A 27,094-nucleotide genomic window follows, 5' to 3' on the forward strand; every position below is an offset into this window, starting at 1 on the left:
AAAGTGTATTCATTTATGAAAAGTAGCAAGGTATAATAATGGCCTCCATTTGTTTATTTGTAAGCGCTGATAATATTAGTAATGCTTTGTCCTAAAAGCTTATTGGTTCTGTAGGTAGGTCCCTTTAAAAGTGCTTTTAAGTGTTTTTATTAACAATTGTTGACATGTTTATGAACATACATAAACATTAAGTCCTTCCATGACTTACTGGATCATAGTGTATTCATATATGGAAATGAGCAAGCTATAATAATGGCCTTGTTTATTTCAAACAGTGACATATTGGTCGGTACCACACCATGTTATTCGTACATTTAGGTCCAAATAAAAGTGCTTTTGACATGTTTATGAACATCATCATTAAATATTATGAGCGACTCAATGTTAGCTGATGAATGATGTTATCGGAACACTTGGGGCCTGGGTCTCTATAGGCGCATGCGCAGTGCAGCGCCACACTGCCCGCGGTGAATGCAACTGGGAGAAATTCAACTGCGTGATCTGGAGCAGACAGGCGGAGGCAGCGGTATCTGCACTCCTTCAGGGATTACGGTGCATATTTTCCCCCCAACCGGACAAAGAGTGACTGGAGAACAGGTAGGAAGCCCAGAGTGTGTCTCTCCCTCGTCTCAGAGATTATAATCGTTTATAACCTCGATAGTGAGGAGGGTTTGCTGGATGCGTCAGCGGCGGATGGTGCCGCATGTCGGCTTTTTTAGTTCAAAACAAACGTGACGAAGTAGGTTTTAAGACGTGTATTTCAGTACAATTCGTTTATCTGTTCGTGTCATTATTGGTGTGGCTCTTGTTCGGCATATGCATTTTTATTGGGTGCCTTTAAATGGCTACGTTGTTCTCTAGTTGTGGAAGTTTCATGCTTTCCTTTTCCACGCCGCTCGTTCCCAGCACCAAAAGTATGACAAAGTAAAGGCCTAGCGCGCGAGGCCCAGAACAGATCTGTGAGTGACAGCTGCTTGGCCAATCAGATGCGAGTATCCCGCCCACTTGAGAGCCTTTAGACCAATCTTTTTCACGAAAAGCTCTTGCGTAGGTGACGTTTTCTCTCTCTCGCTACGCCCACTGGTTATAAAATACTGGACAATAAAGTGTCAAAGTAGACAACGGTAGAATATCTCTATGAGCTACAAAAAACACACCCTCGTATTTTCTGCTAAAAATAACAATAAGACCATTTCGTAACAGTCTATGGTTGAGAGATGTGAAAAAATTAAAGGGTGTGGGACGCTCTTTTCTCCCTTAATCCTATTAAATTCTAAATTTACGCTTAATTAGCCAAAAATATGCTTTATGTAACACTTTAAATTGGTGTTGATCACCCGTTTCCTGACTCGGGCATCACCAACTCTCGGTGTGTGTCCCGCCTGTGTCGCTGTCGACTGTCTGGCTCTTTGTGCAGGCCATAAAATGCACACTTTTCATCCTACACTTTGCATATTACTGACTGGGATATAGTTTGCTCGTTGATACCGTGCTGGGTGTCCGTATCTGCAGGCGATTAGCCGCCAAGGCTCTTCTCCATTGTCTTCCCCATTGTGTCCGTACGGGAAAATCGGTTGACCAGAAAACACGTGGGCTGAGTAGTGTGAAGATATCCGGTTTGTGCGTCGCACTCGCAACCCGGACTGCCTCCGCTATGGGGAACCGAGAGGGCTGTAGCCTGGACAAAAGTAAGACGTTATTGTGTTTAATGTAAATCGTTTGGCTTTTTAACGAAAGGCGCCGATCTGTCCTCTGCATGCCTGACAAAGAACCCCCTGTTGTAGGGAGGGAATTGACATTTTCTATGCAAAAATGATTCTCCTCCACCGAGGGGCTGCAGCAGGCTATGGGTCTGGATTTGATGAGACTGCATGGACAAATACTCCATTTAAGACCATTATAATGTACATTAGTCGAGTATTTTTGGTGCATGATTGCCTGTTTGCTCTACAGATTGAGTAGGAAGTGAAAGCTATGAACATGTCATCGTAGATCTTGTTCCTTCTTGTTCTTCCTCCTTGAGAGGGAGTTCAATAACATATTGGTTGCTTTAATGCTGCTCATTTTGCTAAAGATCATCATTTGTGCCTGTGTGAGTATAGACAACCCTGCCGATCACTGAACATCTGGTAGTAGTTGCACATTTCATCATCATTTGAGGTACATGGCTCACCTACAATGTCAGATTCCCCTTGCTTTACACTGGAATCACAGCATGTGTAATCTGTATTATTACACCGGCAATATCTTTTCCCAGCCTTGACTGCATTCTTGTTCTGCTGTGGGAGTGCCGCAATTGCCTTTTTAACACCAAAATATATAGCCTGGAGTGCAAAGCTGTGATTTGCTAAAGCCTTCTGGCAAATAATTGTTAGTGATGACCTTAGACAACCAAGGCTGACTGCAAGATAGTCTGTAAAAGTCCTTGCTAGTCCGGTGTATTGTGTTCTTGGCTAGGAACAATGTGTCTCTCAGTAGTGTACCCACATGGGTGTAGTTTTGATTGGTGTGTTAGGTTAATGTGTGTGTGTGTGTGTGTGTGTGTACAGGAAGGGAGCCTTGATGTGGGCAGTATGAGTAAGACGCCCCCTAACAGAAGAGGGATATCTTTTGAGGTGGGAGCTCAGCTCGAGGCCAGAGACAGCCTCAAAAACTGGTGAGTCATGGCCTCACTCATTCCTCCCATCCCTGTAAATATTCACTTCCTTCCTTCACTCCCTCTCTCTTTCTCTCTGACATACCCAGTGTCTTTGTATCATTTCTGGGCCTGGCTTAGCTATTCTGTTGGTCTATTAAACATTAAAAGATCTTTTACTAAAAGAGCAAATAAAGCCTCTTGGAAAACAGCCGTTAATATGGATTGATAATGAAGGACGGTACGATTTATCTCTAGACTGTTTTAGGGTTCCCTGGGGCCCTAATATACAGAAAAGACATTTAATGAATGTATCTAAACAATAAGGCCCTGTCTGGTATTTAAATGTCTTGAATCGGATCTTAAACATGCTAAGAAATTAGGATTTTCTGAAATGTTGTCATTGTTTCTGACATGAACATTTAAAAAGAATTCCTATCATTGATTTGTATTCCTCTTAAAAGATGGCTGCCTCTCACATTCACACTGATCAGGGTTGCGAAATCAACAACATTCTTATTTGGTTTATGGCAGAGATACTCAGAGCAAATCCACTTTCTGCTGGTTATCGACGGCAAGGGGGAAGTGCACATTCAATATAAATTGGCTATCGACTTTATACGAGGCATTTTGCGCAGGAAGTGTTTACATTTGACTTGATAATTGATGTTTCTCTTCAGTTTTAGTTGATCAGACTGGCATCAAATCAACATTTCCTTTAGCTGTAAGAGCCCTGCGTTTTAATCCTATTATAATCAAAGGTAATGACTTTGTAACTTTGACCAAATCTTAATAAGTTACTGGAGGTTATAACTTTGGTATTGTACTATTTCTTTAATAATTTTTTTTTTTTTTTAGACTATAGTAACGTTTCAATGCCCAACACTACCCCCAATAAAGCATCCTCTTAAGTTACGCATCATTATTCCCTTTGACATTTCCACATAGACTCATTTCCACTGACTAGCCACCTCATTATTTGTTTTTAATAAAGAACAATGCATTAAAACCACTCCCTGTCACTCATTATTGAATTATTTCTCTCGTGTAGGTATGCTGCCAATATAGAGAAGGTTGACTTTGAAGGAGAAAAGATTCAGGTCCATTACCGCCAGTGGAGCCACCGTTACGACGAGTGGTTTGACTGGACCAGTCCCTACCTGAGACCCGTGGAGAGAGTGACGCTGAGGCGGCAGGGCCTGCAGGACGACGCTCCTGTTCCTGTAAGCTAACACCGCTCTTTATACCGGCTTTTTTACCTGTCTTGAATCGAGAAATGAGAAGATCTGCCACTTATAGGTTATCTTGGGTTCTTCTAGCTTTTATTCCATCATTCTGCTTAGAGGGGTTTTTCCATTTGGTTTATTTTTGCTTAATCCAAATGGGTATCTTTTACTTTTACATTTGGGGTTGGGCCACATTTGAGCACTGTGTGTTTTTAATGAAAATGGGACAACAATGACAGCTTTGTTAGCTAAAAGAACCATGCCCTTTTCAAGTTTTGACAGCATGCCTACAGCATGCCCCGGATCCATCCTCTCTGTCCTCTCTGTCCTCCCTACAGGGCTTTCATGTGAACGACAAGGTCCTAGCCAGCTGGTCCGACTGCCGTTTCTACCCCGCCAAGGTCCTATCGGTCAATAAAGATGGTGGGTATCAAAGTGCTGAGCAAATTTGGACCAGAATATATATTTTAATGTATACGTCTTTTAGCATTTTTAATGAATGACTGTAATGACCTTATCAAGATTGTGCAATATGAAAACTGAAATGTTAATGTTTCACTTCTTTTTTTTTTAAAGAGGCCCTTCTATATCTGTAGGGGTTTTCCCTTTCCTATTGTCTGTTATATCTATTGTACGTGATAGGTTAAGGGGCGGGATGTGTCTAAGCAGTCGACCAATCAGAACAGAGCCAGCCAGCTAACCCATCAGAGCAGACTGGGCTCTGGTTTCAGCCAGAGGGTGAACAGAGGTGTTGCAGCACAGGCAGTATGAGATAAATAAAGACCTTTTTGAACATGAAAGCATGTCACAGTACAATACAACACAAATATGAACCTGAAAATGAGCGTAATGTCCACTTTAATGGTAGCTGTGGTGTAAAATTGCATTCAATTATAACCTAATGGCTTCTCTGACTGTCATAGCAAATACAAACGAAGGACAAAGAACTGTGATGCACAATAACAAAACTCCAAATCGGGGGATATCTCACATAAACAACAAGAGAATTAACAATTCAAGTGTAGAATAAAAAGTAGTCTGTAGTCTGGGCTACCTGATTAGCATCATGCTCGTTTCAAACATGCTCTCCTTTATCTTCTTCAGCATCTTACACTGTGAAGTTCTACGATGGCGTTATCCAGACAGTGAAGGAGATACACGTGAAGCCGTTTATTAAAGAGGTACATTTAGTCATTCAAACATCCATAACCATTTCATCTTCTATTCTATGTCCACTAGGGCTGCTCAATTAATAGTATTTTAATCGCAGTTACAATTTTGTCTTGCAACAATTACGAAAACAACGTAATCGAAATAAAACGATTATGTTTTTATTATTATTATTATTTCTATTTTTTATTTTATTGTGTTTTCAGTTGTATTATACTTAAAGTTCAGGGTAATTAACTGTTAAAAACATAATGTTCACTGTATTGTTTTTTCAATAAATGGATGTTTTCACAGTAAATTGACCCAAATAATCGAGATTATGATTTTTGCCATAATGGAGCAGCCCGAATGTCCACATTATTAATTAATTCTGAGTGATTCAGTATACTAAACCTATCTTTGTCCTGCTGATAAATAGAGAGGTGGAGGTAAGTGTCGTTCCTCTGAGAGAACCATGGTGAGGCGGGCCCCAAACCGCAGGAGGCCTCAGGAGAACGGAGGCCCCAAGAACAAGCGAGCCAGACGCAGCACGTCCGACCGGGAGGAGGACAGCAACAGTGAGCAAGATGAACGAGAACAGGGGATGGTCAACGAGAAGAACAAGAAAACAAACGGCGAGCTAAGCGCTGTGCCGGCCATCAAACAGGAAGAGGAAGTGACCGACCTGAACACGCCCAGGGATTTGGGGAAAGGGGCGGGACTCACCAACGGGGTGAAGGAGGAAAAAGCCGATGAGCAGAGCAAAGAGAAGTGTCTCCTGAATGGAGAGGTGAAGCAGGAAGAGATGGAAACAAAGCCATATACAGAGTCGCCCAAGCCACACGTGGAGGAGTCACCCACAGCACAGATGGAGCAGGTGCCTGTCTCTATGACAACCACAGAATCAAAAGGAGGTGTGGAGCAGAAGCCCAGCGTCCAATCAGAAGGCTCTGAGCCCGCAGCGGATGTACCACCTCCCGTGCCTGTGAAACGTAAGTGTTAATGAAGTCAAATGTCTTTCATTCTGCAGGATTGTGAAAACGAGTGCAGTAAATATCACGTTGGGCATATTTTCAAGAGACTACATATTTGTTTTGCCTCTGATAGCGGTGAGGAAGCAGGGTTTCCACAACCCCAACAGATTCAGCAGAGAACCATGTGAGTACATTCAAAACACATTTTCTTGGAAGTGCTTTCTGTGGTGTCAAATGATCATATCATCATTTAAAACATATAGTCTTATACTCTGATTGCCTTTTACACTGTCTTCTCTATCCTCTTGAGGTTAAAGTAACGCTGTTCATACATTTGGGATCGATTTCACTTGACTTTTATTTTTTTTATAATACATTTTTTTTTATTGCAACGTCTTCAATTTACAACACAGTACAGAAGACAATTCAGGTTGCACAGACTTTCTTTATTACTTTATTAAATACTTTGTCCATGAATCATTTATCAGCTTATCTTAGTGTGGAATTTCCTCCACCCTTTCTTTCCGTGTCACTGACTGTTCCTCGCTCCTTGTTTCAGTGTACCGCGTCATCAAAAACCAACCTCCTCCGGTCCTGTCCATCAACCTGGACCACAACCCGTTTAAGTGCAGCGCTCCCGGCTGCACGAAGTCATTCCGCAAGGCCAAGCTGCTGCACTACCACATGAAATATTACCACGGAGAGGAGCAGCCTCTGGAGGGCGAGAGCAGCCCCACCAGGAGCATCCAGACCAGAGCCTCGGAGAAACAGACCGCTCCTCTGGACGGCATCAAGAGGAGGCGCACCATCTCTGCCTCTCTGCGTGAGTTCTTCTCTAGTGTCACTTCTGTCCTGTATGACGTGTAAGGAAAAAAAAGCTTTTGATTATCACCGGCTTTTTCTAAAAGTTGCAGCACTGTCACGGCTATTTATTTACCTGAATGTTTGTGTTTGTTCTAGTGTATTTAAATGTGACGCAGCACGGGGTCCTTTTTGAACAATTTGCCTGTTTTTATCTATGTCACAATGGATCTCTTGTTTTTTAACTGCAAACCAAATCTAACTACATGTACAAATGAATAACCTGGGCCAGGAAATCAGAATACCTAATCATGACATGCTCTTATTTTTAGTCAATCAGTGCTGCATGATTTCAATTATTTTTTAATTTATAGTACGATCTTTTTGGGACAAAATTGCTTATTCAAAACATATGTAGCTTTTAACAAATGTAGTGCTTCCTGCAATTTAAATATCCTATTAGTCCATATTTCAATTTCCATACAATTAATGGTGCAGCCCTAGTCATACACTTCTAAAGCAACACTGCATTGTTTTATATATCACAGCTTTGAGCTAATGTTTGGCCTTTCATTGGTTTTCCTCAGACCCTGTTGGGCCTGCCCCGGTCGCCCGTGGTGAGGTGAAGACTGCAGGCAGGCGCACATCAGCCCCGCCTGCCGTCAGCACCCAGATCCACCAGCAGAGGGCGCTGCTGAGGGAGAAGAGCAAGGAGAACCATCTGGACAGGAACGGATGCCAACAGCTGGACTCTGACAAGTGCGGCTTTGACATTGGTCAGTACCACGCAGTACAAGGAGAATTACTGCATGGTGTATTTTACAAAGAGTCCAACTTGTTTCCCTTATTACTATCATTAAAGTAACCTGCTTTGACTTACTAACTCTCGCCACTTAACGGTCCCCAGGGTCAGTAAAAGACAAACTGAAACAGAAACAGAAGGACTTCCTCCGTATTAAACTAAAGAAGAAGAAGAAGAAAAAGAAGGCCAAGTCTGGTAAGAAGAGGGGAGGGGAGGGGGGGGGGGGTCCTTGCCTTGCATCAGGCCTCTCTTCATATATCTGCTGCTCTGCATGTGAACAGTACTCCATTCACTCCTCTGGGTGTTGGCTGAGCCTCTGTGTGTGGGACAAGTGTTACATCTGTCGCTGGTCTCCATCGCTCCATCAGGCCAATCACAACGCTCCAACTCATTACCTATGACATCACAATTGCATTGCCACAGGAACTGTATCAGTGCTGGTGCTGTGGCACTGATATTGACCAACACAACCCCATCACAACTCTCTATGTTCCTAGTTAGCGTTCACATGTAGCTACAGTATGTTTAGCATGCACCAATGTATCAGTTAGACATCATCATCGGCAAACACAGAAACACTAATCTTTTAAATTGCGTAACCATAGAGAACCGCAGTGACGCGTCCTAAAACCCGGAAGTAAGTTAGCATTTTTACCACGTCCGGTTCCTTCGACAAAAAGTAATGCAATTTCTCCATAGGATTTTGGAAAATAGCTCCAAATAAGGTCTGTGTTTGAAGAGACAGATCACGGTTTGTTCTACGACATTAAATACATCAGCTGGTGATTTCTGAAGAGTTTACGTGTCTGAAAAACGATGGTCGTTAACATGTTGCTGAATAGGACTGCAGAAGTTGTCCAGGCCGTTTTACGTCCTTACACCAAACACGTAAACACTCCCGCTTAGTTTGTTGCCCCCCGTGTTCCGCTTGAAAGCAAGTACCTGCCTCCTGCAAACTGTTCAAACAAAAGCTTCAACTTGTACCATTTAGAATCTGTATGTTTGAATATGGATCTTAAGTTGGCGTGACGTTGAAGCAGCGACCCTGCTGTAGTTCGTTTATAGCATAACGTTAGCATTTGGCTTCTGGCGACTAGATTTATGATTCCAAAATTATAAAAGTAGGAGACATGTGGAGATTATCCGGCTGAACAAAACGTGATCCGTCTCTTAAATGTGTTTCAACCACAGACCTTATTTCCAGCTATTTTCCAAAAATCCTTTGGAGAAATTGCATTGTGTTATTGACGAAGGAACTGGAAGGAGTTTACTTCCGGGTTTTAGGACGCGTCACTGCGGTTCTCTATGACAGCCAACAAGAATCACATTTTAAAATCTCCTCAATGAGTAGGTAATTGTACAGAAGAGACATTTTGTAAAAAGTGTTTTTAGGGTTTTGTACTCATATTATGCAGGCCTAAAAAACTGCTAATTATTTATATATTATTTAACAAAACATTTAGTATTTGTTTTCCTGCCACAAAAGTTAAATGAATTACAAAATAATTGGTACAATATACAAATCATGTAGGGACAGTATGTTCAGCATGCTCACGTGTAGCTTCCCTTCCTTCCATTTTTGTTAGTTTTACTATAAAAGTAAGGATGCACTAATGTATCGGTTAAACATCGGCATCGGGAAACCCTCTAACCTTTTGAGTTGCGTTTCTCTTGTCTTAATTAAACATGCTTATATAAACTCATTAACCTAACAATTGAATGGAAATGTGATTCTATTAAATATGTATTTATTATCATCAAAAATGACCGGTAACAATGGATTATGACAAGACAACAAGAATCAAACGCAGACACTGTATGTTTGAAATTAAAATCTCTCAATGAGTAGAGATAGACATTTTGTAAGAATTATTTTTAGGGTTTTGTGCTTATTCAAAGATATGAAGTAGTATTTGTTTTCCAAAAAGTGTGCATCCGCTGAAAAAGGTGTCATGGGTGCACCCTGGGATTTGATCAGATTGATTGTCCCGGTCAGTTCTTGAGTCTATTATTTGTCCATGTTTTGTTGTCCCACAATTTTTTTCCCTTCATGACATTTTGTTTTACGTCTGCCTCCCCCTCCCCCTCCCCCTCCCTGTATTAACAGACTACACAGGTAGTGAGAAGAATATTGACATCTCAGTTTTGGGTCTTCAGTCCAAATTGAATTTGCCACTCAAATTCCCCCCCTCACACAATCACAAGCCTGAGGCCTACCACAGCAGGCCTGGATACAGCTACTCACAGCAGATACATGTGGATGGTGGGTACCTCTGTGACTGTGTGTGTGTGTGTGACTGTTCATGGCTTCCTCTCCTCTTCATTCTTCTGTTCCCTCTGGATTCAATCCATCATGCTGTTCCAGTTTAACCTGTGTCTCATTTGGTATTCATGTCCAAATGTGGCTCTTCACACAAAATGACCTGAAAGACAAAGGAACAATTCACCCCAAAATAAAAAATACACATACATTTAAAAACAGAAATGTCTCTTTTTAGAAACCTTGGCCTGGTTATTCAAGTTGACACACACACACACACACACACACACACACACACACACACACACACACACACACACCCTAAAAGTAAAATTCAGGAACTATTTTCTTTCTACCAAACTGCCAACTGTATCAATGCCAAAGAGGAAGTTTTCATCCAGGACATGAGAGGAAAAGCAACAATGGTGCCGTCCTTGAGTGGATGCACACTTCACTTTGTTCTGTGAAACTCTTGGCTGATGTGTTTGGGTAGAAAGAAAATAGTTGCTGTAAATGAAACGGCTCAGAACGAGGTCTGTGGATTAACTTGTGGAACCGGGTCATGTTTCTTCCGCTTGATATATACAATACTTTGCAACTCTCATCAAACATCCAGAGGTTAAACACAACCACCACAGGTAAGAGGAAAACGATATATTTTAGATTTTGGGGTGAACTGTCTCTTTTTTTAAACTGGTTGCTCGTTGTCAATGACGATATACAAACATACATAACACTTTGTTGATTGAATCCTGAGCTTTTACTTTGCTGCTTTTGCTTGCTTCATCGTGTAATTCATAAAAACATTGGTTGATAATCATTTCATGCAGCATTTTGTATCGATTCAAAAATATCAATGAGCTAAATCTGAAAGTTAATATCTGTGATTTTCCCAAAAAACAATAATGTATGTCCCTGTTACTGTAGATGATGATAGCATGAGCGACTGGTCCACTGACAGCTGTGGGTGGAGCGACGAGGACTTCGGGGGGGATTTAGACGTCACCACGCCTCCCCTGAGTGTGGACTCTGGCGCTGTCGACACAAACGACCAGGAGTTAGTGCGCTGCATCTGTGAGGTCGAGGAGGAGAATGACTTCATGATTCAGGTGAGATGGGGGGGTTTCGTCACCGCTCGCACTGTGTTCCTTTTGTGTATCAGGATAGCAGTAATTAAACGTGCTTGTCCTCCCTCAGTGTGAAGACTGTTTGTGCTGGCAGCATGGCACCTGCATGGGCCTGCTGGAAGACAATGTTCCCGACCGCTACACCTGCTACATCTGCAGAGACCCACCAGGTGAGGGAAACGTCAAGCACCACAAACTACACACTGTCGGTTAAAACAATTGTTGACATCCAATGATCTGTTCTGCTCATGGATGTATAATAAGAACTGGATACAGCGTGGGAGGCGGGGCCTCGTTCATTCCTATGAGAGTTGCTCATTGGCGCATGAAGACAGAATGGCCAAACATTTGAGAAAGCGAAACGTCACGAAAGTATTCATATAACCATATAATCCGTTCTTATTGTGCATCCATGGGTAAAGGTAAAACTCGTGTAGTACTGAACACGTTACATGAACGTACCGGGCGGCGCGGTCCCGTGGGTTAGATCCGCATTCATATTGCCGATGAAAATAACTCTCAGAATAACATTATTAGCTCATTTTAAAACTTGAGGACCGAATGTTTTTAATAAGGGCTATACAAATGTTCATACTGGGTAGTTTATTTAGTGTAAAAAAATAAATAACAAACGTCTCTTTCCCAATGTTAGTCAATGGGAAAAAGTCTTTCTGGGCCCAGTGACTGATACGGAAGTGTAGTAACGCCGTTTGGCCACAACAAATATTTTCCTCAGAGTCCGGCGCACTTCCTGGGAGCTTGGTATTTCTGCTATTCTGGTGAGAGCACTGCAGACTTCCTGTTTCATTGGAAAAAGTATTATGTGCCATCTAGTGGACAATAACACAAACCACAGTGTGTACAATAATCAGTGGACAGGAATGTTTTTTATGGAAAAATATATCTTAATATTACAATATGCTTTTTACCTTGTGATACAGAAGTTAGTTGCCCAAGGAAGTATTGCTTGATTCATCACTGAATTGTAACAAAGCTCTAATATGGTTTGTTATTTCTGAACAAGTCGATGCATTTGATTTAATTTCATTGCAATTTGTTAATCATTTCCAGGTCAGAGACAGAGTCTGCGCTACTGGTACGACCGTGAGTGGTTGATCAACGGTCACATGTACGGCTTGTCCTTCCTGGAAGAGAACTACTCGCACCAAAACGCCAAGAAGATCACCACCACCCACCAGCTGCTGGGGGACGTGCACCACGTGGTGGAGATCCTCAGCGGACTGCAGATCAAGATGAACGTCCTGCAGTGAGTACAAAGGGATTTTATGAAGAGACTCTTATCTACCAAGTCAATCAAATAAGTTGCTTTCCGTATCATCCAGTTTGAATAAAATATGTTATCATTTTATTGTATGTGATTTTAGTCTTATCTGTTGCTTGGCCCTTCAGGAGCAATACTCACCCGGACTTGCAGCTGTGGCGGCAGCCCTGGAAACATCTGGAGAGGTCGTGGACCGCCTCGGACTCGTGCCGCAGCAGCAACGCGACTCCCGATGAGGACATGAGCCGAGGGGAGATTTTAATGTCCAACGCTCTGGAGAAGCTGAGCCGGGCCGCTACAGCCGCCACCTCCTCCTCGTCCGGCTCCTCCTTCCCATTCCCCTCCTTCCAGGACTCGTACATTATCAGTGAACATTGCTACCAGAAACCGCGGGCGTATTACCCGGCGGTGGAGCAGAGGCTGGTGGTGGAGACCCGACAGGGCTCAGAGCTGGAGGACAGCATGAGGAGCACCGAGGAGCTGCTGGAGCGGGAGCAGCGCTACGGGAGCCTGCTGGAAACAGACAAGCCCAAATCCACTGGCCCCAGCATCAAGGTTAGCCCTCAATACACAGGGATGCCAGAATTTGATTCTATTTGTGGGGGCACCGCACCGCACACGCGTTGGGGTACTGCAGGGGGTACGTGAGGTTAAAACCATGCATGATTACAAATATAATCTTAGTACAATAAGTTAAATAGAAAACACAATTTTATATAAAATATTCCCAGAACCACTAAGGGGTTCCTCAAATAAACCTGTTACATCTGTGTATTGTATTTATAGTTTTTAATAATATATCATTTTGTTCATTGGTTTGTTAAACATATTTTAATTCAATTGAAAAGCTCCTTGGGAAAATCTTTTTTTCAGGCATAAAGATGAAAATATCCTTAGTTTGTTGTAATTCATGCATTAAGGAGTTAATAAATCAAACACTGATGGAACATCACTATATTGTAATTATTTATATCGGCTTTTTCTGTCAAAAATGTCCGGGGTCGGTCAGGGGGTGCATTACTGAAAAAAGCATGAAGCACTGCATTAGACCAGGGGTTCCCAAACCTTTTTTTTCTTTTTTTCTTAAAATGTTCCATTTTTATTTTGTAATCATCTCTCGACCCCCACTCGGGGTCTCGCGACCCCCACTTTGGGAACCCCTGCATTAGACCACCAAAATAAAAAATTAATTCAATGTATGGGAAACACTCGACCAGAGTCAAAACTTCATTTATCCCAGGGGAAGTTGGGTTTAGTGACAGTTGCTCCATTTTAAAATGAAATAAATAAAAGATTAAGGACATAAACATAAGATCAGAATACTTTATTTATGCCGGAGAAAAATGGGGAGAATGTGTAATGAAAATAAAATAAATGAAATAAAGTCTCTTTTTATATGAACATGACAAATTGAAAGTAAAATGGAAAGTAAAACCTCCAATAAAATAACATTTAAGAACTTCAAAGAGTGAATTGAACTGGCAGCTTGAGTGTCTTGCCTGATGATTTCTCCCGATCGTCTCCAGGCTGCTCTGGGGGGCTCGTGGTCCCAGGCAGAGACGAGGGAGGAGGCGGGCAGAGACCCCGGCGAGGCTGCAGATAACAGCAGGCAGCACCAGCAGAGGCAGATCAACCTGCTGGACCACATCGACGCAGTGCAGGACGAGGTCTCACACAGGATGGACTTCATCGAGAGGGAGCTGGACGGTAAGACCTGCGCTGGCCTGCTTAGTAACGCTGTGTCTTTACAAGGGAAGAAATCATTTAGCAATTGTGCTTATATCAGCGGTCCACCAGTCTGTTAGATTAGCAGCCAACTGTTTGTTGTAGGTTACACAACGTTTCTTTCCAACCGTGTCAGTTTCTAAAGAGTCCCTATGATGCTTTTTGGGGCTTGCCTCCAGAGGTAGTTTCTCTCCCACACTCTCTCACAGAGCCGGCCAGCTAACCAATCAGAGCAGACTGGGCTCTGGTTTCAGACAGAGGGTGAAAAGAGGTGCAGAAAAATAAAGACCTTTTTGAACATTACAGCATGTCACAGTTGAGGCACAAAATGCAAATATTAATCTGAATATAAGCACAATAGGTCTGCTTTTAATTTACATTTTTATAAGCAAGCCATCATTCTTTGCCAAGTCTTACTTTGATGCATTCCCTACCTCAGCTAATGGCAGTAGAACCTGGCTGCCAAGTGAAAAGTTATTATTCCTACATTAGACCTTTGAACTTAAATATCCATGATTTAAAAAGGTTTCTGATTTAAAATGCAAACTGGGTACTGGGTCAAGGACAGTGCCTCCATGAAGAATTTAAGTGCTACTCAGTATTGAGCACTTAATGTAAACACATTTGCATTTGATGGTGCATAGAATTATGCAAATCAGCCCAGAGATTGTCACGCACAAATGGTTATAAGGATGGTATCACACCTGGGTTGGCCTGTGTGTTCTGTGCTGGTAGGGGTTCTATTTACTTGAACCACAATGAAATAGTTCATGTTGAGTTCGTCTTTGACTAAGATAAGACTTGAATGCTTTGACTTGAAGGAAAATAAATAAAAAAAACAGCTACTTAACTCAACAAGCAGGGACATTAGACAAAGGACTAAGACTAAAAGAACTCTCAACCCCATGATGTGTAACCGTGTTTTCTCCTCCTCAGTGCTGGAGAGCTGGCTGGACTACACCGGGGAGCTGGAGCCCCCTGAGCCTCTGGCCCGCCTGCCTCAGCTGAAGCACCGCATGAAGCGTCTGCTCACTCAGCTGGGCAAGGTGCAGCAGATCGCCCTGTACAGCTCCACATGAGGGCGCCAGAGAACAGCCGTCCCGTACACGACCCGCCGCAGCAGGTGCAGCCGAGGAAGCTCACCAGTCGCAAAGACTTCGATATTAATGCAAGTTCAAGACCTGACTCCTGCTGACGTTTCTCCTTCTTAAAAGGTATCTGTGTGGTGGAATCTGATGCTGCAGCCAGTCAGTGTCATATATGAATATGTATATGAACATACGTGGATTGTCAGCAACATAAATCAGGATTAAACACAAAAGTAACCTCGTAAATGCAGGAGAAAAACCCTTAGGACCAGATTACTCTTCTATGGTTCCCATGCAGCTCTAAACCTTATGAATGCCTTTTGTCCGAGCTACAGCTGAAGGTTGCCCTGTCTCTTAGTACACAGCGCTTTACATGCAGAAGATTTATTTTGAAAAGTGCAACCGAGTTCCTGAACCAACTCGGCCTCTTTGCAATAGTTTTTTGAACACGTTTTCAGATATTATTTTTCTTGCATCAACAAGGTCCCAAAGCTCCGCTCCGCTCACCTGGCATTCAAAGTATTTTGCTTTAAAGGTGGACAGTAACTTGAAGACATCCAGTGTGTAAGGACACTGTACAAGAAGCCTCTACAAATATTCTGTTTCAAGGGTTTGATTTATATCTACACTGTGAAGTTATGTTTGTCTGGAATCAAAGGCATCTTATTTTCTGTTTTTAGAGACGTATAACAAGTGTGGTTTCTGTTCTGTCTTAATCTGTAATGGTTTTTTTCTAACAGTTCTCTCATCATTGTGCCCGGTTTATCAGTTATAATCTTTATATGTTTGTCATTATCCTTTACTCCAATTTGCTATTTGCATTGTGTTTGCTGTAACACCTTGATTCACTGAAAACTGTAACGTGGATTTGTCTTTTCTTAACTTAGCATCTTGTGCTTTTTTTTCAGTGACAAATAATATTTGGAAGACCTGTACATGTATCTTTCTTTTTTTTTCATCTGTTTTATTTACAGTGTTTGGCTTGTTTGTAAATATATTATTCAAATATGTGCTCTTCTTTATTGAAAACATTCTCCGGAATTCATATATTGTATGCTACTGTACTGTGCGTGTCTGGCTTAGACGCTGGGACATGTCAGAAACGATGCAAACCAATTTGCTGGTACATAAATAAAGTATTGTTATTAATCACTATGGGATTATTCTTGGCTATTTTTCTCATTGTTTCTCTGGCTAAAGAGGAGTGTTCCTTTTCCATTTTATTATAACCACCAGTGTCAAAAGTTGCGTCATTCAGTTTGACGCAACATGTTTTCTTCGTAGCTGATTTGTGCTCTTACACAATCAGATTGAAATTGAGGGCAGCATTACTTTGAAGGCCTCTGTTTGAGGTGTGTCAGAACTAGAGGAAACCCTGCTGAGCAAGAAATTCGATTTGACCATTGCAACAGAGCTGCTTTTAACCCGAAAACAGCTCTGTGAAGCTGCAGTTTGGAGAAGTGTATCAACAGGGTTTTCTGGGGTGGAAAAACCTCAAACATTAAAATGTTGTGCTTCCTTTGATGAAATGTGTTTTTATTACATAGCCGATTTGTGCAGTTACCTAATCAGATTGAAAATAGAAACTTGATGGGAATTGTAAGCGCTTAATCTCCAAAATGTAAACCCACATCATGTGGTGATGGATGGGTCAGGGAAAATAGCTTGCGATTAACTTGTACAGTGCGAAGTCAACATGTTGTTGTGATTTTGAGGGTGTTGGATTTATACCAAAACCCCTTGATATCAAAATAAATTTAAAAAAAAGTTAACTGAGGATTTTTCAGAGTCAGAATACCTTATTTATTATGTGGTTTTAGGACAGTTACTCTATTTTAGAATACAAATATATTCAAAAATAGAATACTTATTAATATAAAAAATAAGTTTAACTAATAATGTGCAATAAAATAAAATATATCAATATATACATAATTTATATAAACATAAAAAGTTTTAGTAAAATGTCTGAAAAGACAAAAAATAAATAAACTTTGAGCAATATCAATAGGCTATTTTGCTCCTGCTGTCGGTGCCCTAATTAAATTAAAATATAAAATAAATGTTTACAAGAAATATAAATCTACAAAATGTACAATAACAATTTATAACGTTTTTGTGCAGTTTATTAAAGTTAAATGTCCCAAAAAATTAAATGAATGAATAAAAAAAGATGTATATCCAAGTAAAAGTGTAAACATTGTAAATGACATTTATATTACAGCATCTACAGCGGTGTGTTGCTATTACAAAAATATGAATGCTGAATTGCACAGATTAAAGGGGCTTGGCTACTAATGAGATCCAGAACAAATTGTAAAATAATATCGTGAGGACAGTTTTTTAGAACATTTGTTCCCCGTACCTTGGAGGCAGGGCCTGGGCTCCATGATCTGCTCCAGAGTGAGACATCCTGTTGACTGCTCCTCTCTGTGTTGAGCACCTCCTCCTCCCGTCCTCCATGATTGGCTCCTCCGCTGTCTGCGACGAAGCGTGTAGTTCCGCCCCAGAATCACATCGAAATACTAGAGACAGAGGAAGAAGCGGCAGGCAGCAGCAACGTCTACCGAATATACCTAAATATACATATTGCCGTTGATATTAAACAACGTACGTGGAGAGGAATTAACTGAAACCAACCGGACCGCTTATTTTACCGACGAGGTAAGTCATACATCCATAGCATTTCCCCCATTTTCCCTTCCCATTACAGATGTGCACCGATGCCACAGGAGATTATCTCTGCTCGCTGGATTTCCCAACCTGTTCACGTTGCTGTCCGTACATCGACTAGTTTTTTATTGAGGAGTGGTTGGCGGCAGACGTTAGAACTGTTATATTTATTTTTATAAAACGAACGTTGTCAGCCGTTATGATGATTTTTTTTTTAAAACGAACGTTTGAAACACTGGGCGAACTAACGCTAGGACTTGAATGAGCGCGAGCAAAGCGGTTCATTTCGAAAAACTGCAGCTGAATTGAGTTAATCGCTGCTCCTCTCAAACAGTAATGCGACATAAACGGAATCTTTCACACAATTTCTTCATTTTGTCAGTCACTACGACATTGTAGTAGTTTGTTTTCTGTTACACGTTGTACCTGCTCAATATTAACTCGGGTTATAGCTATATTTATAGAAATGAGGCCTGTCACGATGCGTTGCATGGTTAATTACCGAGCTAAAACACCTGGGTAATCAGCCGTCTTGTACTTAAAAAGGAGATACTTTACACCTAAAATACATGTATTAAACCTTTTTACCCTTTTTATACTCGTGGTACCAGTGTAGGAGATCAACTTATTGTTAAAATAGGAACATTGAGGTTGAACTTTTAGCTTTATTACATTAATAACACCATTTTTTTGGCATATGATTTGATCTAGTTTGAACTGAAACACAGGCCGTGTAACTTGTTAGACGCTTTTATCCAAAGCGACTTACATACTCAATACTGTGGGCAATCCCCACACCGTATAGCGTTGAATGTGTGGCTTGACCGTCTCTCATGTGTACTTTACTGTTGGTTTAACTCATTTTCTGCACATTTATTTTCCAATCACGGTCTGAGTCTAGACTGGGCAGATGCATCATTATCAGTCAGGTCAGTCACAATGATGTGGCTGCAGGTGTTACACTATTCAGACACCACTTGATGGATGACAATGTCACTGGTGGCCATGCTAAGGTCACACAGGTGGGAAGTGTAAGAGAGTGGGCATCAGGTGTTCCTCCCTTACCTTCAAACACCTACAGTCATCTTTGGATATTTAAAAAAGGACATGTAATACATTTCCCAGGAAAACTGAGGAACCCTAGAGTTATTAAAGTAATTGTATTTAGAGGAGATTTAAAAATACCACTTAAAACAAGGTCATTATAACCTTTGTGTTAAATAACCTTGATTAACAATCTCTAAATTGAAGACTAAATTCTGCTATTGAATACATAACATTTGAGTGTTATAGTTTAATGGTGGTAGGGTAAAATTCAATGTTATGTCTCCCACAATGCACTCAAATGTGTCACATGATCATTGAGGTTTGAATACAGCTTACACAACAAACAACCACCAGGCGTTTGTTGACACTCACAACATTGCCGTAAAAGACTCAAAAACCCCAAAGACCACGCTATTAACAAGCTTAAAAGTGTATCTGTAAACAGGTATTCTGTTTTGAAAGCAGGAGAAAGAGCAGATGGTGGGCAGTATGAGGTGTATTGCCACATCGCTCCTGGTTGATTATTACAAACTGAAAACCGACTGTCTAACTAATGGGAGTGTCAAAAGTTGTTAATTAAGCCACCTATTGTGCTTGAGATGTTGAAATCTCCCAGAAATCTGTTCGCATGGTTGCTCTAGCCTCTGAATGTTTGCCCATCTGAAATGTTGGTTTATTCGCTTTATTACTAAACTTGTGAATGAGGTAAAGTAATGTCACCACAAAGAAACAACGCTATTAAGGCGCCTTACTGCATGGATTACTACTCTATAATTTATTACAGGGATTACAGAGTACATCAAGAAAGTGAGAAGTGCTCTTGTGTAGAGGAGGATTTCTTGCAGGGATGAACGTCAGAGAATAACACTCACTGGAAAGATGGAGACAGTAATTAAGCCACCGTGCTGACAGTGAGTCTGCCTTGTGTGCACTAAGCTCAGCACTACTGTGTCTAATGGTTTGCCAGCCCTGCAGGGCAAAGCATAACCTACGCCACAGACACGGACATTCACTGAGACTCGCTGTCATTGGAAACATTTTTTTTCCAATGATGAGTAGGAGCTCTGGTGCTGCTGTTGTGTTTCTGTAACTGACCTGCATCTGTAATTTAATCCGCTGTACTGTACCAGGCCTAGAGCTGAACACAAAGCATTTGCACAACAGCTTCCAGCTTTCAGAACAAAAACCGCTGAGGCATACAGACCTCTTGTCCCGTTTGTCCTGATTCTTACATTTCCTCTGACCCTAGATGAACTGCAAACCGCTCTCCAATCTATCTATGCTCCTTTAGTCGTAACGGCAGGAAAGGAATTGAGGTTAGATATAGCAAGCAAACAAATGATTAGAAAACAGAAACAGTGATTTTTCAGACACTATTATCTGCTGGGTCGCACTCTGGATGCTGGAGGGAGGATTCTGTCTGCTTCCATTTTCTTTATCAGCAGAAATCAGCAGGTGGTGATGAGCAGAGGCGGAGCACAGGTGGTCAGCTTGTTGATCTGAAGTGCTGGACCCAAGCCAAGTTGGACCTCTGGACTGTCCTTCAGTGCCACCGCTTATTTAGGATCACTCTCCTCCGGTTATGCACCTGCAGATATAACGTCCACGTTTGGTTTCCTCTTTTCATTTAGTTTCTCTTGGGGTTGTCATTGATTGCCCGTCTATTTACGTTTCCTTATTCATTTCCTCTCTTAAATGGCTCATGTAGCCAATTTTTAATCCTACAATTCTCTTGTTTTTTCTGCTTTAGGCATCATGCTTCTCTCTTAAACAGCCTTGCTGCTTTCTCCATAATATACTGCTAGGCGAACGTGATTCCTTACATAAATAAATGGTGCGGCGTGGCAGTATGTTGATGCAAATAGTGGTCATTTGCCTGTCAATTTTTAGAATGACTCACAATCGCCAACATACACACGTTGGTACGAGCAAAATGGCTGCATAAATCCTTCAGTACTTATGCATGGATGGTTATTTTCTGCACTTAGTAAAGCATTTATACATATTATATATTAGTCCATCAAAATGTGTGTTTGTTTGTGTGAGAGAGCAAAGAATCCCTGGTTGTCATAGATACTATAACAAATAAATAAGCGGTCACTCAATGCACACATTGACTGACTTTAAACTCAAACACGTAGCAAGCAGCTTTATTCAAAGGGTCATGTTCAGCGTCTAGGGAACGTCCAGGAAAGGTAACTGGTTTCTGGGTTGTTCCTACTAGAAGCAGACAGATGATACACACAGTCCTAGTTATGTCCCTGGTGAGTGTGTGTAGCTCAGCAATCATCGAGACGTGTACGTGTTGGTTTTGTTTACTGTGTTTATGAGGAAGAGAAAAAATCGCCTATGCCTTACAATGAGTCCTTTGATGCCTGGTTGCTGTGTTGAATGTCAATAAGCATCCTGGGTGCTAAGTGGAAGATATGCACGCTGGTAAAGCATTTCACGTTTCAATGGTTGTTGTGGTGATGAGAAGAGAATCACTTTATGTAAATGCTGGTGAAAAAGGTAATCCAATCTCAGCAGCGCACCACCAGCAGTGCTTGTGATAGCTCATGGGGGGGTGGCGGCATGGTTGCCAAGGACACCGCCGACCTCCACGACGAGCAAGGGAAGTTTCCGGAGGAGCCACCTCTGTTTCTATGGGGGATTGTGTTGTCAGCGATCAGTCATTGAGACAGCCGAGCTGACCACATGGATGACTCTATTAACCGAGGAGGCTGTGTTCCTGTGAGGCAACAGGCCTCTCAGCACTGACTCACTCCCTGAGACATGTTAGGGTTTAAAGGCCTCATTCAAGAGGTCTTTTTACTATCCCTTGGCAAGAGCGCACTCATGTCTCTTCGATGTGTTCATGTTTTATGACAAGCGTTTTTTAAGTTTCCACCCAGCTTGTTGAACTGGTTCTGTGTGTGTGTGTGCTTGTTGCTGGTCTCCACACAGATGGTCCCGCTGTTGCCTGCACAGCTGCCCTCCAGCCAGTGTGACCTCAGTCCACAGATCATGCTGAGCCTCCAGCAGTTCTACGCTATTCTGGATAGTCTGCCTGCTCTCTAGATTTTTGAAATCCTCCTTTTTATACTACCATATCGTCATTTTAATTGTGTAATTTTTTTAATCTTTTATTTATTTATATACACATCTATCGCAAGTCTGAGAGGGATCCCTCCTCTGTAGCTCTCCTCAAGGTGTCCTCCATTTCCCCCTTTTAATAGAGGAGTTTCCCTTGTGTGCTGCTAGTGTTTAAGGACGGTGAGTGTTGCATGCTGTAAACACTGCAAAGCCCCCTGAGAAGTGTAATTTGGATATTGGGCCATAAAATAAAAGGTGATTGATTGATTGACCTCAGCAAGCTGGGACACACACTCAGACAGTTGTAGCATCCCTCGTGCATTTTGTCTTTCTCTGTGTTGTCTGCATAAGTGCGCCTGATGGCAGGGGAAATCCCCCCCAGACTGAGAGGCAGCTAGCCTAGTGTAGCGGAGTGGGTACTCTGTTTGCAGCACTGAGTGCGGGTCCGACAGGCCTGGCCATTCAGTTGTATTTATAGTCTGAAAGCAGGAACAGTGAGGAGAGACTCATTCAGCCAGGCTCACACTTCCTGACCTATCACAGCAGATTTATGGAGCCTCATCTGCCTCTTGGACCCCCCTTAGTAGAGATGATATAGTTTTTTCTTTCCTTAACTTCGTCTTCCCCCCAGACCTTGCTCTGTGGGAGACCTTTCTAAGCTCCTGTGTATGGATTTATTGACGATGTGTGTCATGTAGCTACAGCTATCTGCATTGCTGTCTGTATTGCTGTTCTCTTATTAGTCTATATATCATCGTTTGCAAGGGTCCGCTGTGGCAGAGCCTTACAGGGTATTATGTGGAGTCCAAGAAAAGATGAAAAACATAATTTGTGTGTGTGTGTGCACAGATTCATATTTTGTTCTGTAGATCACAATTGTTCCCACTTCTTATATAGAGCCATTAGCGTCTTTCTTCTTATGGATGGTACGAGCACAAATCTATATCATGATAAATTGTTGCATCAACCTTAAAAGCAAAAGCGATTAAATTAAATTTTATATCTTTGTCTTGATCAATTACAGTTGAGTTATTGGTCCAAACATAAAACATTCTGAAGTGTAAGTAATCCCAACCTCACTGAAGAATATTCTATTGGATGTACTACAGTGGTACTCAAATGACAATAATATAAGCTGGTTTCTAGGGCGATATAACATCCACATTCAATTGGTTACAGTTACATTTCTACAGGCGGATCTAATGTAACAAAAGCCTTCTGAAGCGTAGCCTTCTACTCTTTATTTCATATATTTACTACTGCCATACAACGTTTACTGTACATTTCCTGAATGTATTTGAGTACAGTGTTGAGTGTAAAGTTGTGTGGATGATAGTGTGTCTCAAGCTACAAGTAGTTACAGTGCAGTGAAGGAATGAGTCCTCAAACACATCAATTAGTTAGCATTTCACCACTTACTGTTCCATAATCTCAATGGTAAGTGTTTTTGGCTAGTTGCCTGAAGAAAGACTGGTTAACACGAGCTGAAAAGATTTTCACTTAAACAGCCCACTTCTGAACATAGCTTCTATGTGTGATTAAACAGCTAACAAGTGAATAAATGAGACTATTAAATGTCATCACGCGGTCATTGGCTGCCTTTAGCTTAGCTGTGGTGACACGAAGTCATGCAACCGTCATATATTTAAAGCTTAGCATTAGCTTTTTACTTCAGGAGATTACATTTACAATAAAAAAAGTATCTTTAAAATGTGTTTGCCACATATCTTTATTTTTTCAATAATCCTATATCCAATGGAAATATCCTTTCTTTTGGTCAATGGACCTCTTGCTAAGCTAACTCTGGGGTCCGTCTACAAAAACACATCATCTCTGCACCGCTGTATACCAGAAGATAAGCTAGTTTGTTCTGAGCGCACAGGTTTAGAAAGGCCACTACACTAGAATAATACAATGTACTGAGCAGTGAGCAACATGGGAAAACTGGCTCGCATAGACCATGCATATCACACATACAAAATGAATTCCTTCTATGCACACTTTCTTGTCTGACACACACCTCATGGATCAAATGAGTTTCCAGTTTGCTGGTCCGAGACATCGCTTCACCAGTGGAAAATATTGCTGCTAGTCTTCTTGCTCTGTATTAGCGCAGTACATTTACCGTGCCGCTGGAAGTTATGACAAATAATTTACGAACCATAGCACTGTGTGTTCAGAGCCGTCCTGTCCTTAGAGGCTCTCTCTGGCTGTGTGCGTTTCCATGAGAGAGGTGAAGCATGCTGATGGTGCCAATAGACATGTGGATATAAATCAATACAGCTGGATGATGCTCTTTAATCTCATAAAACCATTAGCAGATAAAGTGGCCCCTCAAGGAATCAAGTAATTCTTTAAAAGCCCTCGGGAAAGTAATGAAGGGGTCTTGCACTTGGTGACTTTGCAGGATTATGGATGTGAATGAGTTTATATAGTGTGTGTGTGTGTGTGTGTGTGTGTGTGTGTGTGTGTGTGTGTGTGTGTGTGTGTGTGTGTGTGTGTGTGTGTGTGTGTGTGTGTGTGTGTGTGTGTGTGTGTGTGTGTGTGTGTGTGTGTGTGTGTGTGTGTGTGTGTGTGTGTGTGTGTGTGTGTGTGTGTGTGTGTGTGTGTGTGTGTGTGTGTGTGTGTGTGTGTGTGTGTGTGTAAAATCCTGTATGAAAAGAGGTCAAAGTATTGGGTGTGAGTAGTGGGGCTATTTGGCAGACAGATCAATGCAGTGGCTGCTATGTGCCAGGGAATATCTTTGCTGATGAATCAGGCTTCCCCCCACACACACACAGAACAATTCAAGTGATGGACGATCAGTTAAGGATCTACTCTTTAAAAAAAAGCTGACTTGTGCGCTTCATTAGACTCATGTTTGGAAGAGACAAAGACATGCACACACTTGAGTGAATATTACGACCCATAAGACAAGCTCACGAGTCTCCTCCCACACACAAATGCCATTCAATGTGTATGTGCTTCTTATACTTTCCCAGCATCACCCGCAATATTGTACCATGCCCCTTCCAAGTACCACCTCTACAGCGTTTGTATCACTTGCATATGAGTTATAGTTGCCCAGAGACTGAGGATATTAAGCCTTCAGGTTCGGTTTCTAAAAAGGGAAGTCATTTATAGTAATGCAGTATTTAGCATTTATTAGACAGTTTCTAATCCTGGAATGATCAAAGACCGGGGCCAGTGTTTGAGGAGGAAGATTTGTTTCTCTTAAGTATCTTAGAATAGCTTTTCTGGCAGAATGAGGTGCTGATTTAAAATGTCCTTTTGTCTTTTTGTACTCCTCTATTGGTCATTGTGAATGTACACCCGAGCAAAATCATGTCTCAAAGGAACAAACTGCACTTATAGGTTGGTTTCAAACTAAGTAGTGAGTGTTGTTCCACATTTTGAAATGGGATATTGGATAACAATAGCCCGTTTTGATGGAATCATGGCAGAAAAAGACATCACAGAAATGCCAAGGTTTTTCTTATATGGTGAAAAGAATAAAAAATAAGATGTATCAGCTTGTGTCAAGAGGAATAATAAAAGTTGTACGGAGGATGATGGAGCCCCAAGAGAGCAAGCTTTCATTTAATTAAGTAGACGTGAACAATGGGGAATTATGCACGTGCATGTGAGTGTGTGCTCTCCGTCTCGATGCTCGTTCAGCTGTGGATGTTTGCTGACAGTATTGTCAGGAGCTGTTCTGTGCTATGGATCAGCGTTTCCATGATGGAGAACAATTGAGAAAACTCCAAACCAGATTCCATCTTCTTACCAGAACTGAACAGCCTACAAATATCCTGATTGTTATTTACCTGAAAAGAGGGGTGGGTAGCTGATATGCCAAACAAATGGATTTCCCTCCTCTAATTCCCTTACCGAACAGCCTGGGTTAGAGCAGTAATCTGGAACTGAGCCTCGTCATAGTCCATTAGCTTTACTCCAGCGGGATTTCTTCCTCTGCGGACTGGGAACTGTAAACACAGGTTTGGCATGATTATGAAAACTTGGAGGGGGGAAGAAAGTTCTGGTGACGTTCCCTGGAAGGAAAACTCCCTCACTGTAAGAGGAAGGCGTTACCACACTGGTGACTGTGCCGGGATACTTTGTTTTTTCCAATGACCCAAAAAACTAGCACATATAGAAGGCAGGACATAGAAGGCTTTCTGCATGGTTGGCAGGCGGGTGGTATCCCTGGAATTTGTCCTGGCCTATTTTCTGTTATGATGTAAAGGGTTGACTGAAGTCTGAGTCTCCAGTTGAGGACAGACATGCCTGTGTTCCTCTGTGATGGGAACAGTCATTAGAATAATTAGCCTCCGAGAGAGCAGACAGGCAGATGACATTTCCTCCTCTTGCTGGATTTGGTTATTAGCTGTGCCCCAAATGAAGGGCTGGATCTTTTTGATTGAAGCAGTTAATTAAAGGGATAGTTGATATTATTTTTAATTGGGGTTTTATACCTACAGTGTATGGCGGTCAGCATCTCCAGTTAGTAAAAGCAGACAAGAGTACCAGCATGTACTGGTGTGGACGGGCGGTAGCAGAACGCATGTTATCTTATGGGAAAGCCCACTAAAAAAAAAAATGAGTTGATGCTATAGTGTATGCTACATTTAGAACATCTGTCGTGGCCAACTGGTCTAAACTGCCTTAATTGGCTGCTTAGTCATTGTGTGTCTTTTAGGGCTGCTCGATTATGGCAAAAATCATAATCTCGATTATTTGGGTCAATAATTGCTATCACGATTATCCATTTACTTTGAAAACATCCATTTATTGAAAAACAAAATGTGAACAGTATGTTTTTAACAGTTGCTTACCCTGAACCTTATAATTCAACTGAAAAACCAATACTTTTTTTTTTTTAAATAAAATAAATAATCGTTTTATTTCGATTATGTTGTGTTCATAATCGTTGCAAGCCAAAATCGTAATTGCGATTAAAATACGATTAATTGAGCAGCCTAGTGTCTTTCATGTTTTACAGGGGTAAGTTTGTATTCAGCAAAGTCACAATAAAAACACAAAAAAGCCTTTAATGGCAGCGGTGAACCAGTAACGTCTGTGTTTTATGAGGTGAAAATGACCACATTTGTAAGGAGTTGGGTGGCTTTGAAAGAAGTATGAATAACGGCTTCAGTTGCCTGATGGAAAGAAATTATACTCAAACTGATATTGATTTTTTAGGCAGGTCTTGCTTTCAGACGGGCATAAACGTTTTCTGCTGCTGCCCTTT

At 41.5% G+C, this 27,094-nt stretch overlaps 2 protein-coding genes across 6 annotated transcripts in view; both read left to right on the forward strand.

The window, feature by feature from the left end:
• Window positions 1–443: 443 nt before the first annotated feature.
• phf20a (PHD finger protein 20, a) lies at window positions 444–16,224 on the forward strand. 4 transcript variants are annotated; one of them, XM_079683462.1, is made up of 17 exons: window positions 444–597; window positions 2,550–2,656; window positions 3,687–3,858; window positions 4,200–4,284; window positions 4,966–5,042; window positions 5,450–6,002; window positions 6,118–6,168; window positions 6,544–6,807; window positions 7,373–7,561; window positions 7,693–7,782; window positions 9,695–9,850; window positions 10,775–10,956; window positions 11,045–11,144; window positions 12,046–12,241; window positions 12,385–12,811; window positions 13,783–13,963; window positions 14,918–16,224. In XM_079683462.1, the coding sequence occupies exons 1-17, from the start codon at window positions 472–474 to the stop codon at window positions 15,058–15,060; spliced, it is 3,099 nt and encodes a 1,032-aa protein (XP_079539588.1). In that variant the 5' UTR covers window positions 444–471; the 3' UTR covers window positions 15,061–16,224. The 4 variants fall into 4 exon arrangements, with proteins under 4 accessions (XP_079539588.1, XP_079539590.1, XP_079539589.1 ...); XM_079683463.1 differs by lacking the exon at window positions 444–597 and adding an exon at window positions 1,122–1,688; XM_079683464.1 differs by lacking the exon at window positions 9,695–9,850.
• A 1,358-nt stretch (window positions 16,225–17,582) lies between these two features.
• The window catches only part of ndrg3a (ndrg family member 3a), a 35,733-nt gene continuing 26,221 nt past the window's right edge, over window positions 17,583–27,094 (forward strand). Inside the window, exon 1 of one of the 2 annotated variants that reach the window (XM_079683466.1) lies at window positions 17,583–17,733. The gene's annotated coding sequence lies outside the window, so the exon portion shown is untranslated. The remainder of the gene's footprint in view (window positions 17,734–27,094) is intronic. The other variant, XM_079683467.1, reaches the window with a different exon arrangement.

The sequence above is a fragment of the Notothenia rossii genome (assembly GCF_949606895.1).
Source record: "Notothenia rossii genome assembly, chromosome: 5".
Lineage (NCBI taxonomy): Eukaryota > Metazoa > Chordata > Actinopteri > Perciformes > Nototheniidae > Notothenia > Notothenia rossii.

What these genes read in the sequence shown, in the direction of transcription:
- phf20a (XM_079683462.1), top strand. Translation starts at nt 472, where the DNA reads ATGCAACTGGGAGAAATTCAACTGCGTGATCTGGAGCAGACAGGCGGA. An exon ending in CAAGTGCGGCTTTGACATTG is followed by an intron (nt 7,562 to 7,692) that starts GTCAGTACCACG and finishes AACGGTCCCCAG; the next exon opens with GGTCAGTAAAAGACAAACTG. An exon ending in AGAATGACTTCATGATTCAG is followed by an intron (nt 10,957 to 11,044) that starts GTGAGATGGGGG and finishes GTCCTCCCTCAG; the next exon opens with TGTGAAGACTGTTTGTGCTG.